Genomic DNA, 19836 nt, shown 5'->3' with positions numbered 1-19836 from the left:
TTTGGAAGCCTATTATAAAGACTGACCCTCAGTACTAATATTTTTAAGCCTGAGAAAAACTCCTTTATGAGATCAGAACTTTTTACAAGCCCAGGGTTCTTTTTCCAGGATTTGTGTATCTTAGAGGACCAGACGAACAGGCTAAGGGTGAGACTGATAATAGAGGAAAGCTCTGCTTGTGCCTGGATTAGGGTTAAAATGACCCTGATGAATCTGTGTAGCTCAGGATGATTAGAAGCTTTTGTCCTTAGGTGAGGACACTCACCTTTATCTCCTTAAATGTGGTATATGTCATTCAGCTCTGATCTTTAATAGTATTTAATGGCATAAGGATAAAAATGTACAGATTTACGTTTTATGGACTGTTTTTCAAGTACTTAGAACAGCAACATGGTAGTTTAAAGGCTCTGAAATCAGACTGCTTGAGACAGAATCACAGCTCAACCACTTAATAATAGGCTATGTGACTTAAACTTTTAGTCTACAAGATGGAGATGATACCATTACCTACCTCATAGTTGTGAGAATTTAAATAAATACATACATATAAACCTCTTAACGGCAGTGCCTGACACCTACCAAGCACTGGATAATAGTAGTCACTTTTATTGTTGTTATTTAGGCCAGGCGTGTTTGTAGATTACATGGAATAGTGATCATCAAAAAAAGTTTTACTTAGCTTCATGTAACTAAATGTATGCCAACACCTTTGTATTTTTATAAAATAATCAGCACAATGAAATAATTTTAAGATGCACTTTTTGACAAAGTAATTAGAGACTTAATTAAATTTGGCTTCTCTTGAGGTGATAGAAATAATCTGTTCTCAATTCTGGTTTTTTAAAAAGACTCCATTCTGGGTGTAAGCATGTTTTAAATATAATTTCTAAAATTAACTAGACCTGATGTTTTAAATAGTAAAAATTAGCTTGGGGTTTGAATGCTGTCTTTTTCCTTCTAGGAGATATGTCATTATTGAATTCTCCCAGACATCAGAGCTGTATAATGCATGTTGATATGGATTGCTTCTTTGTATCAGTGGGTATACGAAATAGACCAGATCTCAAAGGTCTGTATTCTTGCTTATGTTTTAAGAAAATTGATATATTGTTATAAATATATATTCAAAGAGATTACAAAATCTTTTTAAAAAAAATTCTGATTTTCCTTGGGAAAATTGGTTCTTCCAAATTTTCTATATTCGATTATCAAGGAAGGTATAGGGAAATTAGAATTTTTCTTTCTCCCTATAGAGATCTTCAGGGAAGAATATTCATCTTCAGCTGAAGGATATGTCATCGAAAACTAATGTAGGCAGGATCTGTATTGGGCATTTTCTAAATTTTTATCTGTATTTATTCCTTGTTAATGAATGGAAATTTTATGGTGGCTCTTGTCTTTGAGACTTGGGCCACTATGCTTTCTCTTGAGCAAATAACTTGATTAACTGTCCTGATGCCCATGAACATCCCAACTTTTTGATTGTAGGATAATTTTGCATTATTGAATATTGCTAAAATAAGTCATCTGGACAGTCTTTGTCTTAGTGAAATTGCAGATATTTGTGAACTAGTCAGTACTTTAAAAAGCATACATTCTGGGTTTTTCAGTGTTTACCTCTGTCTGAAAGAGATAACTTAGTGTTTTCTTCTGAGAATCAATTCTTCCCTTAAATAATAAATCACTATGGCACAGAAGTTGCTGTGTTAAAACCAGGACTTTATTTTTGTCATGGGTAGTAGTTCCTCAGCTCTGAAAGGAGTTTTTAGAATGTTAAATAATTGATTTTCATAGAGTAACTTTTTAATGCATTGTTGATTTTATTTTATGTCTTGGTCCTCAAAATAATGCATTAAGTAAATATATATTTATCCCTGCTATTGCTTTACAAATTTATAGTAATCTTGTAACTTAACACGCATACAAAAGGAAATGATACAGGAAAGTAAGTTTATACTAAAGCAAAAATTGAGGGGCTGTATGCTCATGTTTGATAATGTGGTAGGTCAGATTGTGATTCCTATGCATATGTATTTAGTTTCTGTTGCTGTAAAATTGAGAGATAAGTATAGATGTTAACTCTAGAAATACAAAAAAACATATATTTAGTTTTTCTTTCCCCACCACTTAAGTCTGAATCTAGACTCTTGAGTTGCCTGTTTTCTACAATACGAAATCAAACAAAAACCATGGAAGGCTGAGTTGACTGCTGCTTTCAGGTTGAATAAATGTATCAAAATGGTCACAAATAATTGGCTTTTCTGGAGGTGCTAAGAAACTTAAATGACATTTATATGGTGATTGATAATCTTTAAAGTATTAGCTTTAAGGATTAATGTCTAAAGCTAAAGAAAAAGCATGTTTTAAAAATCCTTTGAAAAATTTTTGCTTACATGTTGTTAACATTCCTGCACCACATACAGAAATAATTTAATATTTTCCTCACAGGAAAACCAGTGGCTGTTACAAGTAACAGAGGCACAGGAAGGGCACCTTTACGTCCTGGTGCTAATCCCCAGCTGGAGTGGCAGTATTACCAGAATAAAATCCTGAAAGGCAAAGCAGGTACAAATGAGCTCTCTTTGAAGTCTTAGTGCTCCTGTGGACGGCTTCTGGATTTTGCTATTGGCATGGTTGTTATAGAAATGAGAGCAGAGTTGTAGCCATTCGCTTTTTCATTCAGGGGTTTTAAGGATATCACTGTTAGGTTTTGTTGAATTGGAGGGTGATATTTTCCTGAAGTAGAGAGTGAAGAATATTTTACAAGATATGATTGATTTGCTTTGTATAAATTTAGATTGGGGATAAAAATCATGGGCAGAATTTAAAGAAGCCTCTGTGTATTGTGAGAGTTAATTACTGGTCATTTGGTTATTGTATCACAGTAAGAATGTTGAAGTTTGTGTTACTCAAGATTTGTATGAGGAAGTAGAATAACAAACAGTAGAACTTTTAATTTATTGGAATTAAAAGTAAACACCAGTAATCATTCTCCATATGCTTTAGTGAACCTATTTGTTATGAGAAGTAACCTTGTTGCCTCTCTTGACTTTTTAATTTTGGATATTAATAAGCAAAATCATAAGTTGTACTAGTCATAATACTTATTAAGATTTTCATGTGTCTATTACTTTTTTCCCCTGAGTAAATTCACTGAGAAATGTTTTCTTAGAAATTAAATTTTTTTTGATAACTGACTAGTTTTCTCATGGTTGTTTTGCAAAGCCAAAGGTAATTTTTTAAATTAGTTTCTCAGAAATATATTGCCCAGAAAGTAGTCAGAAGTTAGATATACAGTGAAATGGAAAGCATGCAGTTTATTTTTATTGCAATTATTTCAGTGCCCTTGTCAGTTATAAAACGTTGGGCTTGTCACAGTGACTCCAATGAAATTAAGGCAAAAGGAAAGCCAGCGAACATCTCTGAGGACCTTTTTTGGGATTATAGTCTTTTTGTCGGTTTTGATCATCTGTTTATGTGGTCTTAAGTATGAAATAACATAATTGTAGATACATATTTATGCTTTGTGTGTACATTTATTTCCAAGTTTTATAAAGGTTTTCTTGGTTTTTAAATCTTTTCAGAGATTTTTGAGATTCTAGAATTTTGTGTGTCATGAGTAGGTGTGGAGTAGCTGTTACTGAACTTGTTGAGATTTAGTTGTATTATGGTATAGGTAGTTTCTTAAGTATTGGTAGTATGGTTTTTGTGGTAGGTTGGTTTTTCTTTTTTGTATTTTCTATGTGCTATTAAACAGATGAAATCTTAAGTTCTAGAAAATAAGAAATAAATAGCTTAAGGAAGTACACAATACTTGTCATATATTAGGCATTTATGAAATACTAAAGAATGTCGAAAGAAGAAAAACCACCATGTATATACTTGGAGTAGCATCTTCAGTGCTCAGTCTCTCTGGTAGGTAGTCTTGTTACACATGTCCTTTTATCGGCAGCCTACATTTAAAATTTTGAGCTTGACAAGCTCAAATTCCTTAGGAGTAGCAGAGAGCTAGTCCTCTTTTGTCTTTTCTTCTGTTACAAACAATCTTACTATAAATGGTTTATTAACACAGTACTGTCATTGGTTACTTAATTGTCTTCGTCAGTTTAGTCACCTAATTTTTATAACAGTTTAATGACCTTCTATAATCACATCCCCTTCACATCTAAATGTGGGTGGTAAACCAGAAGGTAAATATTAGGAGAAATATTTAAATTTCACTTGCCATTGAAAACTGTCAAAAGGAGATTGTCCCGTCACTAGAAAAAGATGATACAACAGTTTGTATTTTATACTCTTTCTTTAACTTGATGTCATTTACTTTTATATCCTAAGCCTTTTCACGTATTAGGAGCTCACCAGAATATTTGCTACATATAAAATGAATAGATTATCCTTTATTATAAAGCTTGATTACAACTAAGCTTGTGCTCAGAACTTTTTTCAGTGCTTTTGTTCCTCTTTGCTTGTTATTCCATGATCTTTCTTTCTCTGGGTCATTATCAGACATGGCACCAAATATAAAAATATTGAGGATCAGTTTAGGAATTAGAATCTTTGGCTTCTGTGCACTAGCTTTGAAAAAAAAAAAAGATCAGTTCTAATGTTTGGCTTATATGTCTAGACAAAGTATTAGGACAAATAGCATCCTTAGTCCTTTTTGAAACTTTAGTTTCTTAGTTGTCATATCCAAAAACTCTTTAATTAGCCCAGTGCAACCAGGGTATCTCATCCATCCATGACTTCTTTTGGAGGCTGCTTCCTGAGCAGTACTCAGTAGTCACACTTCTCATTGATGATCTCATTGTTTGGAACAATTTATGCTCCAAATTCCATGGTTGGGGCCTTTTACCCCTTCCTGGATTTCCAGGATACAGATGTTTTCTATCCTATCGACAACTTCAGTTTTCATTCTAAAGAACAACAGTTTTAAAAATCGTATTAGTCATAGATTTATTCTCAGCGATTTCTTTTTCACAGACTTGGGTCCTGGCCTCTGATTTCTCCAACCGTTCCTCCACATTCTCCATGTGCCCGTCTAGTTTGTCAAGTTTTGATGAGCAGTTCTCTACTTTGCCCTCCAGTGAGGACAGTGTGTCCCTGCATTTCCCTGAATCTCACATGAAGCAACTCACTCCGCTCGTGGAGGGACCCACGCACTCTGCTGCACTGTGGAACAGGTCAGCCAGCCCAATGGAGAGGAACACGATGGTGCTGCCTCTCAGGCCAGGGCACTGGGGGCGCATGGACCACAGAGACTGTTCTCTCCTCAAGCATAAGTTTTCTGTTATTTTCAAGACAGTATCTTAGATAACTAGCCCTTCAGATACCAAAGTCAGGTAATTCTCCAACTTGTAAGGCATAACTCATGGTTACACCTTGGAAAGACGGTTGTGGCTGTTCAAGCTTCAGCACTCCTTTTTTTGGGGTCTAGTAGCACCCTCTGTTGAAGTGTGATACTGACGGTCCTGAAATTCTTGCAGTTTTTCAGCTTAGATGAATGGACAATTTATATTTAGCCTTTTAAAACCCTCCAGAAACACTGGGTAATCTGCTTGGGATTCTGTCTTTAATTTGTAATAGTATAGCTAGCATACGTTATTCATATGTCAGAAACTGTAGCTCACATTACACACTCTGCTGTTTTGAAGCAAGTAGGATTTGACCCCGCTGAGATGCCAGTCAGTTTGATTTGCATTTATGCTGTGTATATATGGTTGCCGAAATCCAGAAATGCTTGTGTGGGTTGCATAGTTAGATGAAAGATGCTGATGATTACTGGTCAAACCAGGAAGAGTTGTTTAAGCCCATGAAGCCAGAGACTTTGCCAGTTTTCCTGGAGGTGCATTAACGTGGCTGACTTTTCACAGAACAGTAAGTCTGAAATAAACAAAAGAGAAATGCTGGGTTTGTTAGTTATATATTGTTACAGTGCACTCAAAATAGATTTGTCTGGAATAGCTGAAGTGATATATTTTGGCTTTGTTTTACTAATGGTATTTTTGTTTATAATAGTAGAGATGTGGCTGAGATTGTGGTTTTAGAATGTGATTTTTTTTTTTTTTTTTTTTTACATCATACTCTTCCTGGAACCTAATAGTAGTATCCCAAGAGACCTATGATGAAGTTGTGTTTTAATTTATTTCTCAATTACTAGTGAAGCTAAAGGTGGCAAAGGAAGTAAAGTGGCATGCAGCCAGTAGGCTCTCCAGAGTGTGTGCTTTTGTTTTCTTGTGTGAAGTTGTACATTTGGTTTGGATATTAAGAGATGTTGGTAAGCCACACTAGGCTCCAGTTGTGTTCTCTAAAGCATCGATACTCTGATCACACTTGAATGTTTTTAATTGAACATGCATTATTAAACCAAAATACAATTACCTGTAGTGGGGGATAATGTGACGTGTGTACAAAAGAAAAAGCTTGAATTTAGGATGAAACCTCTTCATGGTTTGTGACCTACTAAATTATTGTTTGATCAGATAGATGGTAAGAATTTCATGTTTGTTGTACACGTTAATTAGCTTTAAGTTTTACAGATCTTTTAGGAAACAGCAAAGAATATTCAGAGAAATTTATATTTTTCATTAACTTTTCCCCGCTGCCGAGAGCTGTACAGTCCTTGTAAGGTTATAGGAGGGAGTTCATCTCCCTGATCACTTCTCATCCATGTCCACCTCCAGGGACTGTGTGTTATAGAATATTTTATATGTATCTTCTGGTGTATTTAAAAAAAAGAAAAAAAACCTCCCAGGACACTTTGAATTTATTATAAGTTTTTATCTGCTGATGAAGAATATAATGGAAGCGAACCATTTTAGAGTTTTCTTTTATTAGATAAGGAGATAATACCAATAGAGATAACTGTATTTGGAATTTACTAAACATTTTTATATGAAAGTAATGGAAAACAAATTTCTTGAAAAAGGGAAAATCAGTTTATAACATATAACCATTAATTTTTTTTATTTTTAAAGCAGATATACCAGATTCGTCATTGTGGGAGAATCCAGATTCTGCACAAGCAGATGGAAGTGATTCTGTTCTGTCAAGGGCTGAAATTGCATCTTGTAGTTATGAGGCCAGGTATGTAGAAGTTGTGTGTTATAGTTCTTAATGAATAATTTGGTTAATTATTTTTATATAATTTTTGGAACTATAATCTTTTGAAGTGGATTCAGACCTGCCAGTCAGGCCAGTGATTTAAACGTTACAGACATGTTATGGGGTTTTAGCCTTAATCATTTCATTTATGCCCCCCACAACCCACCACCAGTGCTAGATAACTTTAAACAAACAGCTTACTAGTTCCCTGATGAGAACCAATAGGTCATGTAGTAGGAACCAAAAGAAATTGGGGATCATCATTTTTACTGTCCTTTGAAGAGTGAAATAAAATAATTAGATTTTTTTTAATGGAAGAGGACTTTAATATTTATTTACTCTAATCTTTTGTTTTTATTGCTAAGAAAAATATCTTGTAATCCATACTTCCTGATGCTCAGTTTTTTTAGTGTTAAAACCCATTTGCCTATTCAATTATAAGTAAATAATTGAATTATTGGCATTCTTAATATCTCTTCACTTAAAAGTGGTAAGAGTGTTGTCGACTTGTTAGTACCAACTTTTTGTATAGGTCTTTATCTTATAGTGATCTGAAACCATAATTATAATTGACTGTTTCAGTATAGGAAGAAACACACACACACACACACACACACACACACACACACACACACACACACACATATTCCTTATAATTTAAAAAATCGTTTTCAAATAATTGGAATAGCTGTAAAAGTAGAAGGAGTAATAATTAAAAAGAGAAGTCTTCATTTTTTTTTCCCTGTTAACCAAACACAGACATTTTTACCTGTATAACACAGCAAGCCCTTACACATTGCTGGCAAGTGTTAAAGTATTCAATAATTTCAAAACAAAACGGAGTCTTAGATCAGTTACATCTTTTTTCTTTTTTTTTGAGATGGAGTCTCGCTCTGTTGCCCAGGCTGGAGTGCAGTGGCACCGTCTGGGCTCACTGCAAGCTCCACCTCCCAGGTTCACGCCATTCTCCTACCTCAGCCTTCCGAGTAGCTGGGACTACAGGCGCTTGCCACCACGCCTGGCTGATTTTTTTGTATTTTTTTAGTAGAGGCGGGGTTTCACCGTGTTAGCCAGGATGGCTTACTGACCTCGTGATCCACCCGCCTCAGCCTCCCAAAGTGCTGGGATTACAGGCGTGAGCCACTGCGCCTGGCCTAGTTACATCTTTTTAGTCTTGATTCAGAGTTGTGGCTATTCAGGCATCTAATCTGAAGAAAAAATATTTGAGCTCAGCATCGTCTAATCATAATAGTTTTTTTTTTAATTTGCTAATTATTTTATTTAAAGTATATTTAGGTTAAAAAGCATGAAGTTCAAACGTGCATGCTTATATTTTAAACTGTTTTCCATTCATGACATGCCAAACTTTTCCTCCCAGGCTAACTTTGCCTTTCTCATTAACAGAATTATGTTTTAATGGTTTTCATTGTCACTTGATGCTGTGGCCAAGGAATTGAAACTTACTTTAAATGATAATTAAGTCAAATACAAATACGTTTTGAATTGTTATACTGCTTTTTATTAGCACAGGCACTCTAGAGCTGAGTTTATGTTGTGCTCAGTAGGCTAGTCTCTTTTTCCCTACTAAGTTAATGAATGGTGGCCTGGACTTCAGATGGCTAGACAGTTATGTGCAGTATCTGGAGGGTGTGATGAAGCCCAGAGATATTCCCAGTCCTTGAATTTCGCTAGTTGGTAAAATGCAAGCTCCATTTACCCTTGCTAGGCTGCCTCTGCAGGGTCTCCCTTTATACCTTCATACCCAGTCACCACCAAGATGAATGCTGGCTGAGGAGCAGGGCTGCCTCCAGGTGAAAGTGTCACCAGCTCTGGTGGCTTTGGACTCCAGGAGCCACAATTGTGTGTGGGCACTAGGCTTCTGTTGGGTGTTACCCATGGTAAATATAAATTTACCTTTATAAATTTGGTCAAGCTTCATGCCTTGCAAAATAATTGGGGTGACTATATGAGGACAGAATACTATATAATGAGCCATTCAAGTGCCACTTAAGTGCAGATGTTTAAGAAGATGCATAAAGTGATGAAAATGAATTTAACTTGAAGAAAAAAAAATGATTTTTGTCCCTTGTGATTTTCTGTTTTCTAGAAGGCTATTCCTAGTGAAAGTTTCTAGAAAATAGTTTCTGGATACTTGTTTTGTGGCCATCCAACGGGTTATATTTTCCTTATCTGAGGAAAATTTTTTTAACATTTTGCATAAGAGAAATGTTTCTGAGTTTGGAGTGGGGACTAGATTGTGGGGATGATCTGCTCAGTTTTATGCACTGGTGAGTTTTCACTATACATAGCTTAATAATGGGGCCAGCAAAGGATAGAATGTGAATATGAAATGGTAGAAATACAAAGTAGAATGTGTATATGTGGGTCACAGTTTGCACTGCTGTTAGTAGTTGGCCTATACTTACAGCAGAGAGCAAACTTTGTATGGAATCAGTGAGAAGGTAGATTGTACATGAATAGGTAATGATACACAGATATCCTAGAATCACAGATCTTTAAAGTCAAATAATTTCTAAACCCCATTTTCATGTGCTTTTGTAAGGACCCACTACCTTTCTTACTTTATGGATGTATTTTAGTATGTAGAACGGACAGTGACAGTGGTTTGATGGCAATTTTTTTTCCCCCAGAGATGAAGTCTTGCTCTGTTGCCCAGGCTGGAGTGCAGTGGTGCTATCTCGGCTCACTGCAACCCCTGCCTCCCAGGTTGAAGCAGTTCTCCTGCCTCAGCCTCCCGAGTAGCTGGGATTACAGCTCCTGCCACCACGCCTGGCTAATTTTTGTATTTTTAGTAGAGATGGGGTTTCACCATATTGGCCAGGCTGGTCTTGAACTCCTGACCTCGTGACCCGCTCGCCTTGGCCTCCCAAAGTGCTGGGATTACAGGAGTGAGCCACCGCACCCGGCCAGCAATTTTTTAATATTGTTGAATCCAACACCAAATACAACTGTCTGAACAAAGCATATTGCCAGACAGAATATGTCCTCTGTGCTTTAAATGTAGGAATAAGCTGTTTTTGCAGCATACACTTAACAAAGTTTTGGTAAATTGTCCTGTATGGGATTTTAGTTGTAATAGATGAGTCACGGTAATGAAGAGACACTTTGGACTTTTTTGTAATTGTCTTTACTCATTTATTTTCTATGGAACAAAGCTCATTTCCCAGCCATCAACTCAAGGTATTTGGCTTCCCTTAGTATGGCAAACCTAAGGCAAACCAAAGGAAAAAGATTTTCCTTTTTTGTTTATAACTTCCTTATAGTGTCTAATGGCTCTTAAACAGTTTTCTCTGGGTACATTTTACATGAGTACATAAGTAGATGTACTATATTTTACTAAGTAATGTGCTTCGGAAAATTTTTGTGTAAATTAATGTTTTGAAAATGAAAATATTGTAAATATAAGAAAATGATATTTACAGGGATTATAAACACATTTTTTTTTTTTGAGATAGAATTTCGCTCTTGTTGCCCAGGCTGAGGTGCAATGGCACAATCTTGGCTCACTGCAACCTCCACCTCCCAGGTTCAAGCAATTATCCTGCCTCAGCCTGCTGAGTAGCTGGGATTACAGGAGTGTGCCACCATGCCCGGCTAATTTTTTTGTATTTTTATTAGAGACATGGTTTCACCATGTTGGCCAGGCTGGTCTCAAACTCCTGACCTCAGTTGATCCATCCACCTCGGCCTCCCAAAGTGCTGGGATTACAGATGTGTACCACCACGCCTGGACTATAAATGTATTTGGGTTTTTTTTTTTTTTTTTTTGAGATGGAGTTTCGCTCTTGTTGCCCAGGCTGGAGTGTAATGGCGCGATCTCGGCTCACTGCAACCTCCACCCTCCAGGTTCAAGTGATTCCCCTGCCTCAGCCTCCCGAGTAGCTGGGATTCCAGGCATGCGCCACCACTCCTGGCTAATTTTTAATTTTTAGTAGAGACGGGGTTTCTCCATGTTGGTCAGGGTGGTCTCGAACTCCCCCCCTCAGGTGATCTGCCTGCTTCGGCCTCCCAAAGTGCTGGGATTACAGGCATGAGCCACCGTGCCCAGCCTTATAAACACATTTTAAAAAAATGAGTTATCTTTAATTTGTAAACTCAGCTTTTACATGCTGAATCTATATATCTGGCATAATTATTACCTGAAGTTTACTCTTTTCAACACCAGACCTTTTTTCTGCTTTAATTGTTTCTGATAATGTTTCTAAACTATTTTATGTTTCTACATATATGTCTAAACTGTTAGGTATCTACTTTCTTTGTTAGTGGACAAAGCCTGTTGACCATAGGTCATCCTTTTCTAGGCGAGTGCAGGGTTGTCCCCATGGAGGTCATGGAGTTTGCTTTATTTGCCATCCTATACCCAGCACCTCGCTAAGTCCTCGACACATGAAGAATTGTTTTCTTTACAACTCTGTCATTTTCCTTCCTCTTAGGTATTTCTTATCTACTAGGGACTTAGTACTGAGACCATTTATAATATTACTATTTTTATAAACATAAAAATGCATGTGATTTTGCATCTACTGCTGAGTAACTTGGAGGACTGTTTCTTCTTGGCTCTCATGGTCTGGATGTTGGGAGGGTGCCAGAGGCCTATGAGTAATTGGCGACTGTTTGTATATACGTTTCTTAAAACAGGGCACATCTCCATGCTGTGTAGTAAATGTTTATTGAACAGATATATAGAATAACCATTATCCTATTATATAATATGTAATTTAGTGAAACATTGCTTTATTATTTTGCTTGTTTTTACTATAATTTTTTTCTTGATTCTTTACAGAGTGATAAAATAGGATTTTACTAATTATGTATAATTCCATAATTGTAGTTTTGTGGTGAATGCTCCAAATGTCAAAGGTAATGTGGGGCATTGAGACACACAGATTTAAAATTTACCATTTTCAATTAGGTCCCTCAAAGTTCTGGAACCCTGGCTCCTGCCCAGAGTGATGTCCTACCATGTACAATGCTGTTGGCATCTCAGCCACTGTGGAGCCACTTCAGGAGCATGGAATTGGTCAATTGGGAATTGGGTGGTAATAGGATGAGTACATTTTGTCTGTTTGTCACATAGCACTGTTTTGTGTAGTTCTTTTGTTTATATTCTTTGTCTTTGGGGGATGAACCCTGGTCAAACTGTGCCATGTATTAGGGGATGAAAACCTCTTTTTGACAGCATATTCCTGCTCTGTGGTGGTTGTGATATCACCAGCATATGGCATGCTGGCATCTCTGCAAAGGGGCCAGAGGTATGAGTTTTAGGAGAAAGCTTCAGATACAAGAGCCAAACCTGGTATTTTAATGACATAGTTGGCACATCTACATGTGTCATTTACACTATTCAGACAGTTGTGACTTTTGGGGGAAAACAAGGCTGTAAATTTTAATGCCTATCTTTAATCCCTAATGAGAATGGAGTTAAGTGGAAATTATAAATTAGTGGCATGGGGAGATATCAACATATTTGATAAATATTTGAGTTTAAAACTTCCTAGAATAACCTCCATTGTGTTTTCTTCTCTATCTAGGCAACTTGGCATTAAGAACGGAATGTTTTTTGGGCATGCTAAACAACTATGTCCTAATCTTCAAGCTGTTCCATACGATTTTCATGCATATAAGGAAGTCGCACGAACATTGTATGAAACATTGGCAAGGTACAGTGTATCAAACTGTCATTTTGTGTCTGTGTTTTCCTTCTTTTAGCTAATAGTAAAGATAGTTCAAGTTTTCTTTAGGATTCTCAGGATCACTTTTGTTAGAATTTTATCTCCCAGGAACCGCTCCTCAGCATCCCAGTTTGAGACCTTTCTTTGGGCAATTTCCAGGTAGCTCAATCTCAAAGGATAGTTTTGTATTGCCAAAATTGTTCATGTGCTTCCTTGGTTGATGTAAGATCTGATTATTCGCTTATATTACTTCTAGTCTGTGGTTCTGGTTTTCTTCCCATGGAGCCAGATAGATGAAGGATGGAATTTTTTAACCTGGTTATTCTCTTTTATTTCATTTTAATTATAGTTTTGTTCAAAATTAGAACTGATGGGTTGATAACAAGTGGAGACACTTTAAAACCTTTATCTTCTTAAAATCATTGGATATGCCAAAAGTTAGTTTTCATAAAAGTGGGTCTTTAGTAATAGTTTCAAAATGGTTGATGAGTTGGCTTGAGAAAAGGTGATTAATTGTAAAAATATTTAAAATTGTAGATGTATTTAAAAATATTTAAAAGTGTAGATATATTTCATATTAACTCAGAACTCAAATTTGTTAAAAGTATAACCAGCCTATGTATGCTGTAAACCAGGGGTCAGCATAGTTTTCTGAAGGGAGCCAGATAAAGTTTCTGTCACTCAACAGAAGTTCTCAGTTCTGCGTTGTGAATGGAAAGCAGCCACGGGGAATGTATATGAATGGGCTTGGTGTAGTTCCAGTAAAAATGCATTTACTGGATGTTAGGCCAAGGTTTGTCAACTCCTGGGCAGTATTAATGTTCCAGGAGATAGACTTCTTGCTTCTGTCTTCACCTCTGCCTCTTCCTTTTTATGCGTCAATTTGAACACCAGTATCTGCTAAGTACAGGTGACTGCTAGATGCTGCTAGTCTCAGAAAGGAATATCTAATCCTTGCCCTTGTGGGAGCTTGCTTTAGTAGGAGAGAGAGAAAATGTGAAGGAACTGATTGTTTCCTGGCGTCAGTATGTAGGAGTGAGTGCTGAATGCTAAACCACTTATTATAGCTATTCCATTAACACAAAGAGAACATACTAATTAACTTTCCATTTATAAGTTGGGTAACTAAATAAATAAATCCCAAATACAGGAATGTTGGTATTGTCAAGTGGAACGTGCTTTAAATCCTCTTCGAAAGGAGAAGTCAGTGGTAGCATCCAAACGAGGGCCAGATAGGGATGGGTGACTGAGGTCAGTACTGTGGTGCTCCTGTGTCCTGGGTATTGAAGCCCTAGAGTAAGCATCAGCCTGTGCCTGAGGTTACGAGGATGTGAGAGAGAGCTGTGACCTATACTCCTACACAGTCACATGCACACGGTCCTGGTAGAAGGCTGGAGACAGTTTCAGTGGCATGTTTCTATTCTTAGGGGAAAAATATCCACAGTAGTGTTCTTCTACCACCCTTGGGAAATCCTGTCTCGGCTTCATATTCTCCCTGCCTCAGGGCAACTTTCATGAAGCAAAATACCTCATACCAGATATACCCTTCTGTTCTTAAAAATGCACACTTTAAGCCTAAACAAAACATACTCATTTCTTTAATAGATTATTTCTTTAATAGAGATCTTAATCTGATTGTAACCTACCTACAGTAAGGTGTAGGTGAGAGATGAGGACCGCCCTCCTAGTATACATTACCAAGTGGATTATGAAAGACATAGTTTTGATCCTGAGGCCTCTTAGGTTTCCTCCCATTTCCAGTCCAGTTCTATTTTGTGATTTCTTAGTCCTTGTATTACCATGGGGGCCACATAGCAACTCTTGTCTTCCTTTTTCTTTTCTCTAATTAAAACAAATCCTTTTTGTGGATAGATCCTATGAGATGATTTTTTAAAAAGTATTTCCACATGCAGAGAGTGTAGATGCTATTCTCAGACAAGCAGTTGGGATGACTGGCCACTTTTTCCTTCTGTATTCTAGTCCTGCTACAGTGAGTGGAATTTAACTGTGATATTTTTGTTTTAGGAGAGCAGCAATTACTGATTTGTCTAGTTTTTCTGTTCCTTAAAGGATTCTCGTAAACCATTAGATTAAATGTTTTGACAGTTCAAATTCACCCACCGGTTTTCAACTCTTCAAAGGTTTATAGAAGTATTGTCAGTATAGAGAGACTGAAATAATAATTTATGCTGTATTTTTGTTTTTTTGTGTTTAAATTTTTTTTGTTGGTTATTTTACTCCTCAAACATTTTCCTATCCAATATGCTGTATTTTGGTAGTTAATAAGGAGAAAGAGAATACACTAATTAACTTTGCAGTTAAAAGTTGGGTGACTAAAATGGTACTTCAGCCAATTCATTTAAAATGCCTTGTGAGGAAACAGAAAAAAGAGAGGATAAGAAGAATATTTTGCAACATTGGGTCTACCAGATGGTGGCTGTGGCTGTGATTCGTTGCCTTTGCTCTGTGTTGATAGCTACACTCATAACATTGAAGCTGTCAGTTGTGATGAAGCGCTGGTAGACATTACCGAAATCCTTGCAGAGACCAAACTTACTCCTGATGAATTTGCAAATGCTGTTCGTATGGAAATCAAAGACCAGACGAAATGTACTGCCTCTGTTGGAATTGGTTAGTATCTAGCTTATCTTGTACTCAAAAGAGTTGCTTTGAGATTCTTGAATATCAGTTAATTTTATGGAGTTTTTGTTTTTATTAGCTTCCTCTCACTTGTAAACGGTTTTTAGCATTGCTTGCAATTGTGTGACACACGAGATAAGTGTTGGAAATATAAGTAAATGGTTGATAATCTTCGCAATAAATAAGTTAGAATATTTCTTACTTATTCTTAAAAAATTGGAAAGGTTTAATTCAACATTTGTAAACAGTTTTTTTTTTTTCCCCAAAAGTGAACGGAAACCGTATTTAAAGCTAGGTGGTGGTATGGGTTTAGAGTTGCGTGTTAAGTCTGAGTCTTGTTACTCTCTGCATTTCAGCCTCCCGGCACATGGAGCTATTCCTGTCTTCACTCAGTTCTAGAAGTCACCCTGACTCCAAGTGCTCTCAGTAATTTTCCAGTCTCTCCTCCATCTCCATCCATGCTGTCTTTAAACCTTGTACTTTGTTTCCGCAGCTGCTCCCAGCACTTACCCTGCTTTTGTTGATTCTTCCAGCCGTGTCCTCTGGAACTCTGTCTTTCATACTTAAGCTTCCCTGAGTCACCTCTTCCTTTCTTAACCCACTCATTACCTTCTGGCAAGATATCCCTTTTCTTGCCATTCTGTTACTAGAGCCAGTTTGTCCCTGCCATACTCAGTATACCACAGGCTTGGAAGGTAAAGTTAACTGTCTTAGCTTGGCATTGTCACTTTCAACCATTATTCCTCCATCTTCATCCAAAAACCCTTTTTCCTCCAAAGTTCCCTGTCTCCTTTCTACCCATGAAATTTACTGATGACTGAGTGGTGATGCAGAGAGGCTAATGCCATTGAAAGAAGAATTTGTTACTTCCATTTCCCGAGAGGAGGGGGCACACCGTGATACACAGGACTACTGGGGAAGCACCAGGGTGGTTAGGAGACAGAAGCTGAAGGAGTGGCAGACGGAAAGCCTAGGCTCCAGAACCTTTATTAGGGTTTTTTTCAGAAAGGCAAGGCAGGGCTGAGGAAACACTTTAGGAGTGGCTAGTTTGAGTAATTCTCGTGGGCTCTGGGCTATAGGGGTGGTCCCTAGTTGCCTGGTAACTGGCCCTGGGACAATTTAGGGCAGGAGGTGGTTAGGCTGTATATGACAAGTGTGCTTCCAAATAAGAGGTTTACTGTCTTTAGGAATTAGCCAGCCCTGGGAGGGCAGTCTCTCCCCAGCCAGCAGGATTTTTAAGATTTCAAAACACTATAAGATACAGAAAATAAAAAGTAGGATTAATACATGCCCAGCATTCCTACAGCTACTGGCTAGCCTACCTTTTACCCCCTGATGTTGGCCCACAGATGTTGGTAACATTTCAGTTAGGAATTCTATATTCCATTGTCAGGCACAGTTTTATTTTTTTGTTTTTAATTGTCCTTAATTTTCATTTATAAGTGATCGTATGAATCCATTCTTTTAAGTTCAAGCATATGTAATGCCAAAGTCCCACTTTATATTTCCACTCCTCAGTTCCTTTCCCCTCCTCTGAACTCACTACTTTCATCATTTTGGTGTGACTTCCCAGAACTTTCCCTCTTCATGAATCTCTGTATTTACTTTAGGAAAGTATATAGTTTTTAGATAAGTTTTCTATAAAACCAAGATATGTCCTCAATATAAATCTTCCCTTTGTCTGGAGATTTTAGTATTCACAGAGAAGCCCACCTAGCAGCTGAGCTCTGCAGATCCCTGCCCCTTCTCAGGGCTTAGTGCCCTTTTCCTCCGCTGCTTCTGTGGCCCCTGCCCACACCTACACCACGAACCTCACTGCCTGTCTCTGCGTTTTGAGGACTCTTCTACCCTCAGTTCCCGCTGCTTCTTTGGGCTTTCTGGTTTCCCCAGTCCAGTAGCACTCTTTTTATTGTCATTTCCCTACCTCTTCTGTCTCCTGTGGGTTGGGAACATGAACTACTCTTTGATCATGGCCTTCAATTCCTACAAACACCCACTCTGAAGATCAGGACTGCTGGTTGGGCGCGGTGGCTCATGCCTGTAATCCCAGCACTTTGGGAGGCTGAGGCGGGTGGATCATGAGGTCAGGAGATCGAGACCATCCTGGCTAACACGGTGAAACCCCGTCTGTAAAAATACAAAAAAATTAGCTGGGCATGGTGGCAGGCGCCTATAGTCCCAGCTACTCGGGAGGTTGAGGCAGGAGAATGGCTGGAGCCCAGGAGGCGGAGCTTGCAGTGAGCTGAGATCACGCCACTGCACTCCAGCCTGGGCGACAGAGTGAGCCTCCGTCTCAAAAAAAAAAAAAAAAAAAGATCAGGACTGCTTTCTCTATTGCTGCTTCTGGTTAGATGCTGAAATGGCACTTGTGTTAGAGCAAAGAGAAACCTCTGTCCAGGTACTCTGTTGGTTATAATCTAAATACTTCGCAAAATTCTACACCTTATTTGAAATAATCAAAATTTATTTTCATTGTTTTTAGAAACTTGATAACCTGTATAAAGAGATCTTTGTTGGGAAATTTAAAAAATAATTGTGACTATTTCTTGGATGACTTTTTTTTTTTAATAGGTTCTAATATTCTCCTGGCTAGAATGGCAACTAGAAAAGCAAAACCAGATGGGCAGTACCACCTAAAACCAGAAGAAGTAGATGATTTTATCAGAGGTCAGCTAGTTACTAATCTACCAGGTAAATACAAATATTTTAACAATACTTTTATTACAGGCATTATAAGTACTTTTCATATCTATAATATAGAACTGTGAGACCTCTTTTTGCCCAGACATGAATATTATAAAAATTTTTAAGTCTTACTGAGTGCCATGAAAAACAAAATTTGGAATTCTGCATTAAATATCCCCTCAAATGATTTGTCAGGACCTTAATGTTACATTTTTATTTTGCTTCTAATCAGTTTTACTTTAGGTATTTCTCTAGTAGCAAGATTCTAAGAAACAATGTTAAAAGGGAGGATGATGAAATTGACTTTCAGTCCTTTAAATAAATGATTATTGAAATAGTTTACTCCTGGGCCAAAGATAAAAGTTTTGAGCTTCGATTCTCCTATGTCATGCTGCAGGACTAGTGACAGTTTTCTGAGTTTATTAAACAAGTAGTTTTAAAAGTATAAATAGAATGTGTGTGAGCTGTATTAGGAAAAAGGAAACCTAAAGAAGGATTGTATTTTCAGTTAACTCCACTCATGGAAAAAAACCTTCCATCTTAACCTTTCTCACCTAAGGGGCAGGATGTTCAGTTATTTCATATTTTTGTGTAGTTACCTGTTTATTATAAAGTGCCTGTGTCAGCTTTGTAAAGTCTTCATCTTCATTTATAGTGAAAGTTTTAAAATTCATTTGTTAAAAGTAGATTTAGTGGCATTTTTAGATGCCTATTTTTAAGCCTAATAAAAGTATGTCCGAACTAACTTAGAAGTTTCTGTTAACAGGCCATAAATATTAGACGACAGAAATGGCATTTTATGGTAGGTTAGTTTTAAAGCTTCCTGACCCCCTTAGTATATAACTTAAAACGATGTATTAGTGTCAGAAATGTGTAATATGACATTTTTGATGGTTAGTTTCACATTTAATTTGAGAATATAAAATCAAACTAGCAAATTACTGTAGTAGACAACACAGTTTAAACATTTTTAATAAGAAATTTTACTGCAGTTTTATATAAGAAGGAACTGGTATATTTAAAGCTGCACGTAAAATTTGAGTTTTAAGTTTATTACACTAGCCATCTCTATTAGTTTTCTAGGGGTGCCGTAACAAAGTACCACAGACTGGGGTGCCTAAAAAACAGAAATGCGTTGTCTCACAGTTCTGGAGGCTGGAAGTTCAAGATCAAGGTGTCAGCAGGGTTGGCTCTCTCTGAAGCCTCTGCTTGGCTTGTAGGTGACCCTCCTCTCCGTGTGTCTTCACATGGCCTTCCCCATATGCATGTCTCCATCCTGGTCTCTTCTTGTGAGGATACTGGTCATGACCTTGTTTTATCTTAATTACCCTTTACAGATTCTGTGTCCAAATATGGTCACACTGTAGCCGGGCATGGTGACTCACACCTGTAATCCCAGCACTGTGGGAGGACGAGGCGGATGGATCATTTGAGGCCAGGAGTTCAAGACCAGCCTGGCCAACATGGTGAAACCCTGTCTCTACTAAAACTACAAAAAAAATTAGGCGGGGGTAGGTGGCACATGCCTGTAGTCCCAGCTGCTCGGGAGGCTGAAGGCACAAGAATTGCTTGAGCCCGAGAGGCAGAGGTTGCAGTGAGCCAGGATCGCACCATTGCACTCCACCATGGGTGACAGAGTGAGACTGTGTTGAAAAAAACAAAACAAAAACAAATACAGTCACATGGTGAAGTACTGGGGTCAGGAATTCAGCATATA

At 37.5% G+C, this 19836-nt stretch overlaps 1 protein-coding gene across 16 annotated transcripts in view; it reads left to right on the top strand.

The window, feature by feature from the left end:
- Positions 1–19836, top strand: part of REV1 (REV1 DNA directed polymerase) — an 89499-nt gene that overhangs the window by 53344 nt on the left and 16319 nt on the right. For 7 of the 16 annotated variants that reach the window (XM_054476668.2, XM_063649142.1, XM_063649136.1 and 4 more), the window contains 7 exons: positions 962–1069; positions 2449–2565; positions 6975–7083; positions 12035–12142; positions 12654–12782; positions 15271–15425; positions 18006–18125. In XM_054476668.2, coding sequence (XP_054332643.1) covers positions 962–1069; positions 2449–2565; positions 6975–7083; positions 12035–12142; positions 12654–12782; positions 15271–15425; positions 18006–18125 — 846 coding nt within the window. Of the gene's footprint in view, positions 1–961; positions 1070–2448; positions 2566–5015; positions 5181–6974; positions 7084–12034; positions 12162–12653; positions 12783–15270; positions 15426–18005; positions 18126–19836 lie in introns of those variants that run through there. The other 9 variants (XM_054476672.2, XM_063649144.1, XM_063649141.1 and 6 more) reach the window with 5 other exon arrangements.

The sequence above is a fragment of the Pongo pygmaeus genome, chromosome 12 (genome assembly GCF_028885625.2).
Source record: "Pongo pygmaeus isolate AG05252 chromosome 12, NHGRI_mPonPyg2-v2.0_pri, whole genome shotgun sequence".
In the NCBI taxonomy this organism is placed as follows: domain Eukaryota; kingdom Metazoa; phylum Chordata; class Mammalia; order Primates; family Hominidae; genus Pongo; species Pongo pygmaeus.
Note: the sequence above shows the minus strand (reverse complement) of the source record. Positions and strands in the feature narration are given on the sequence as shown.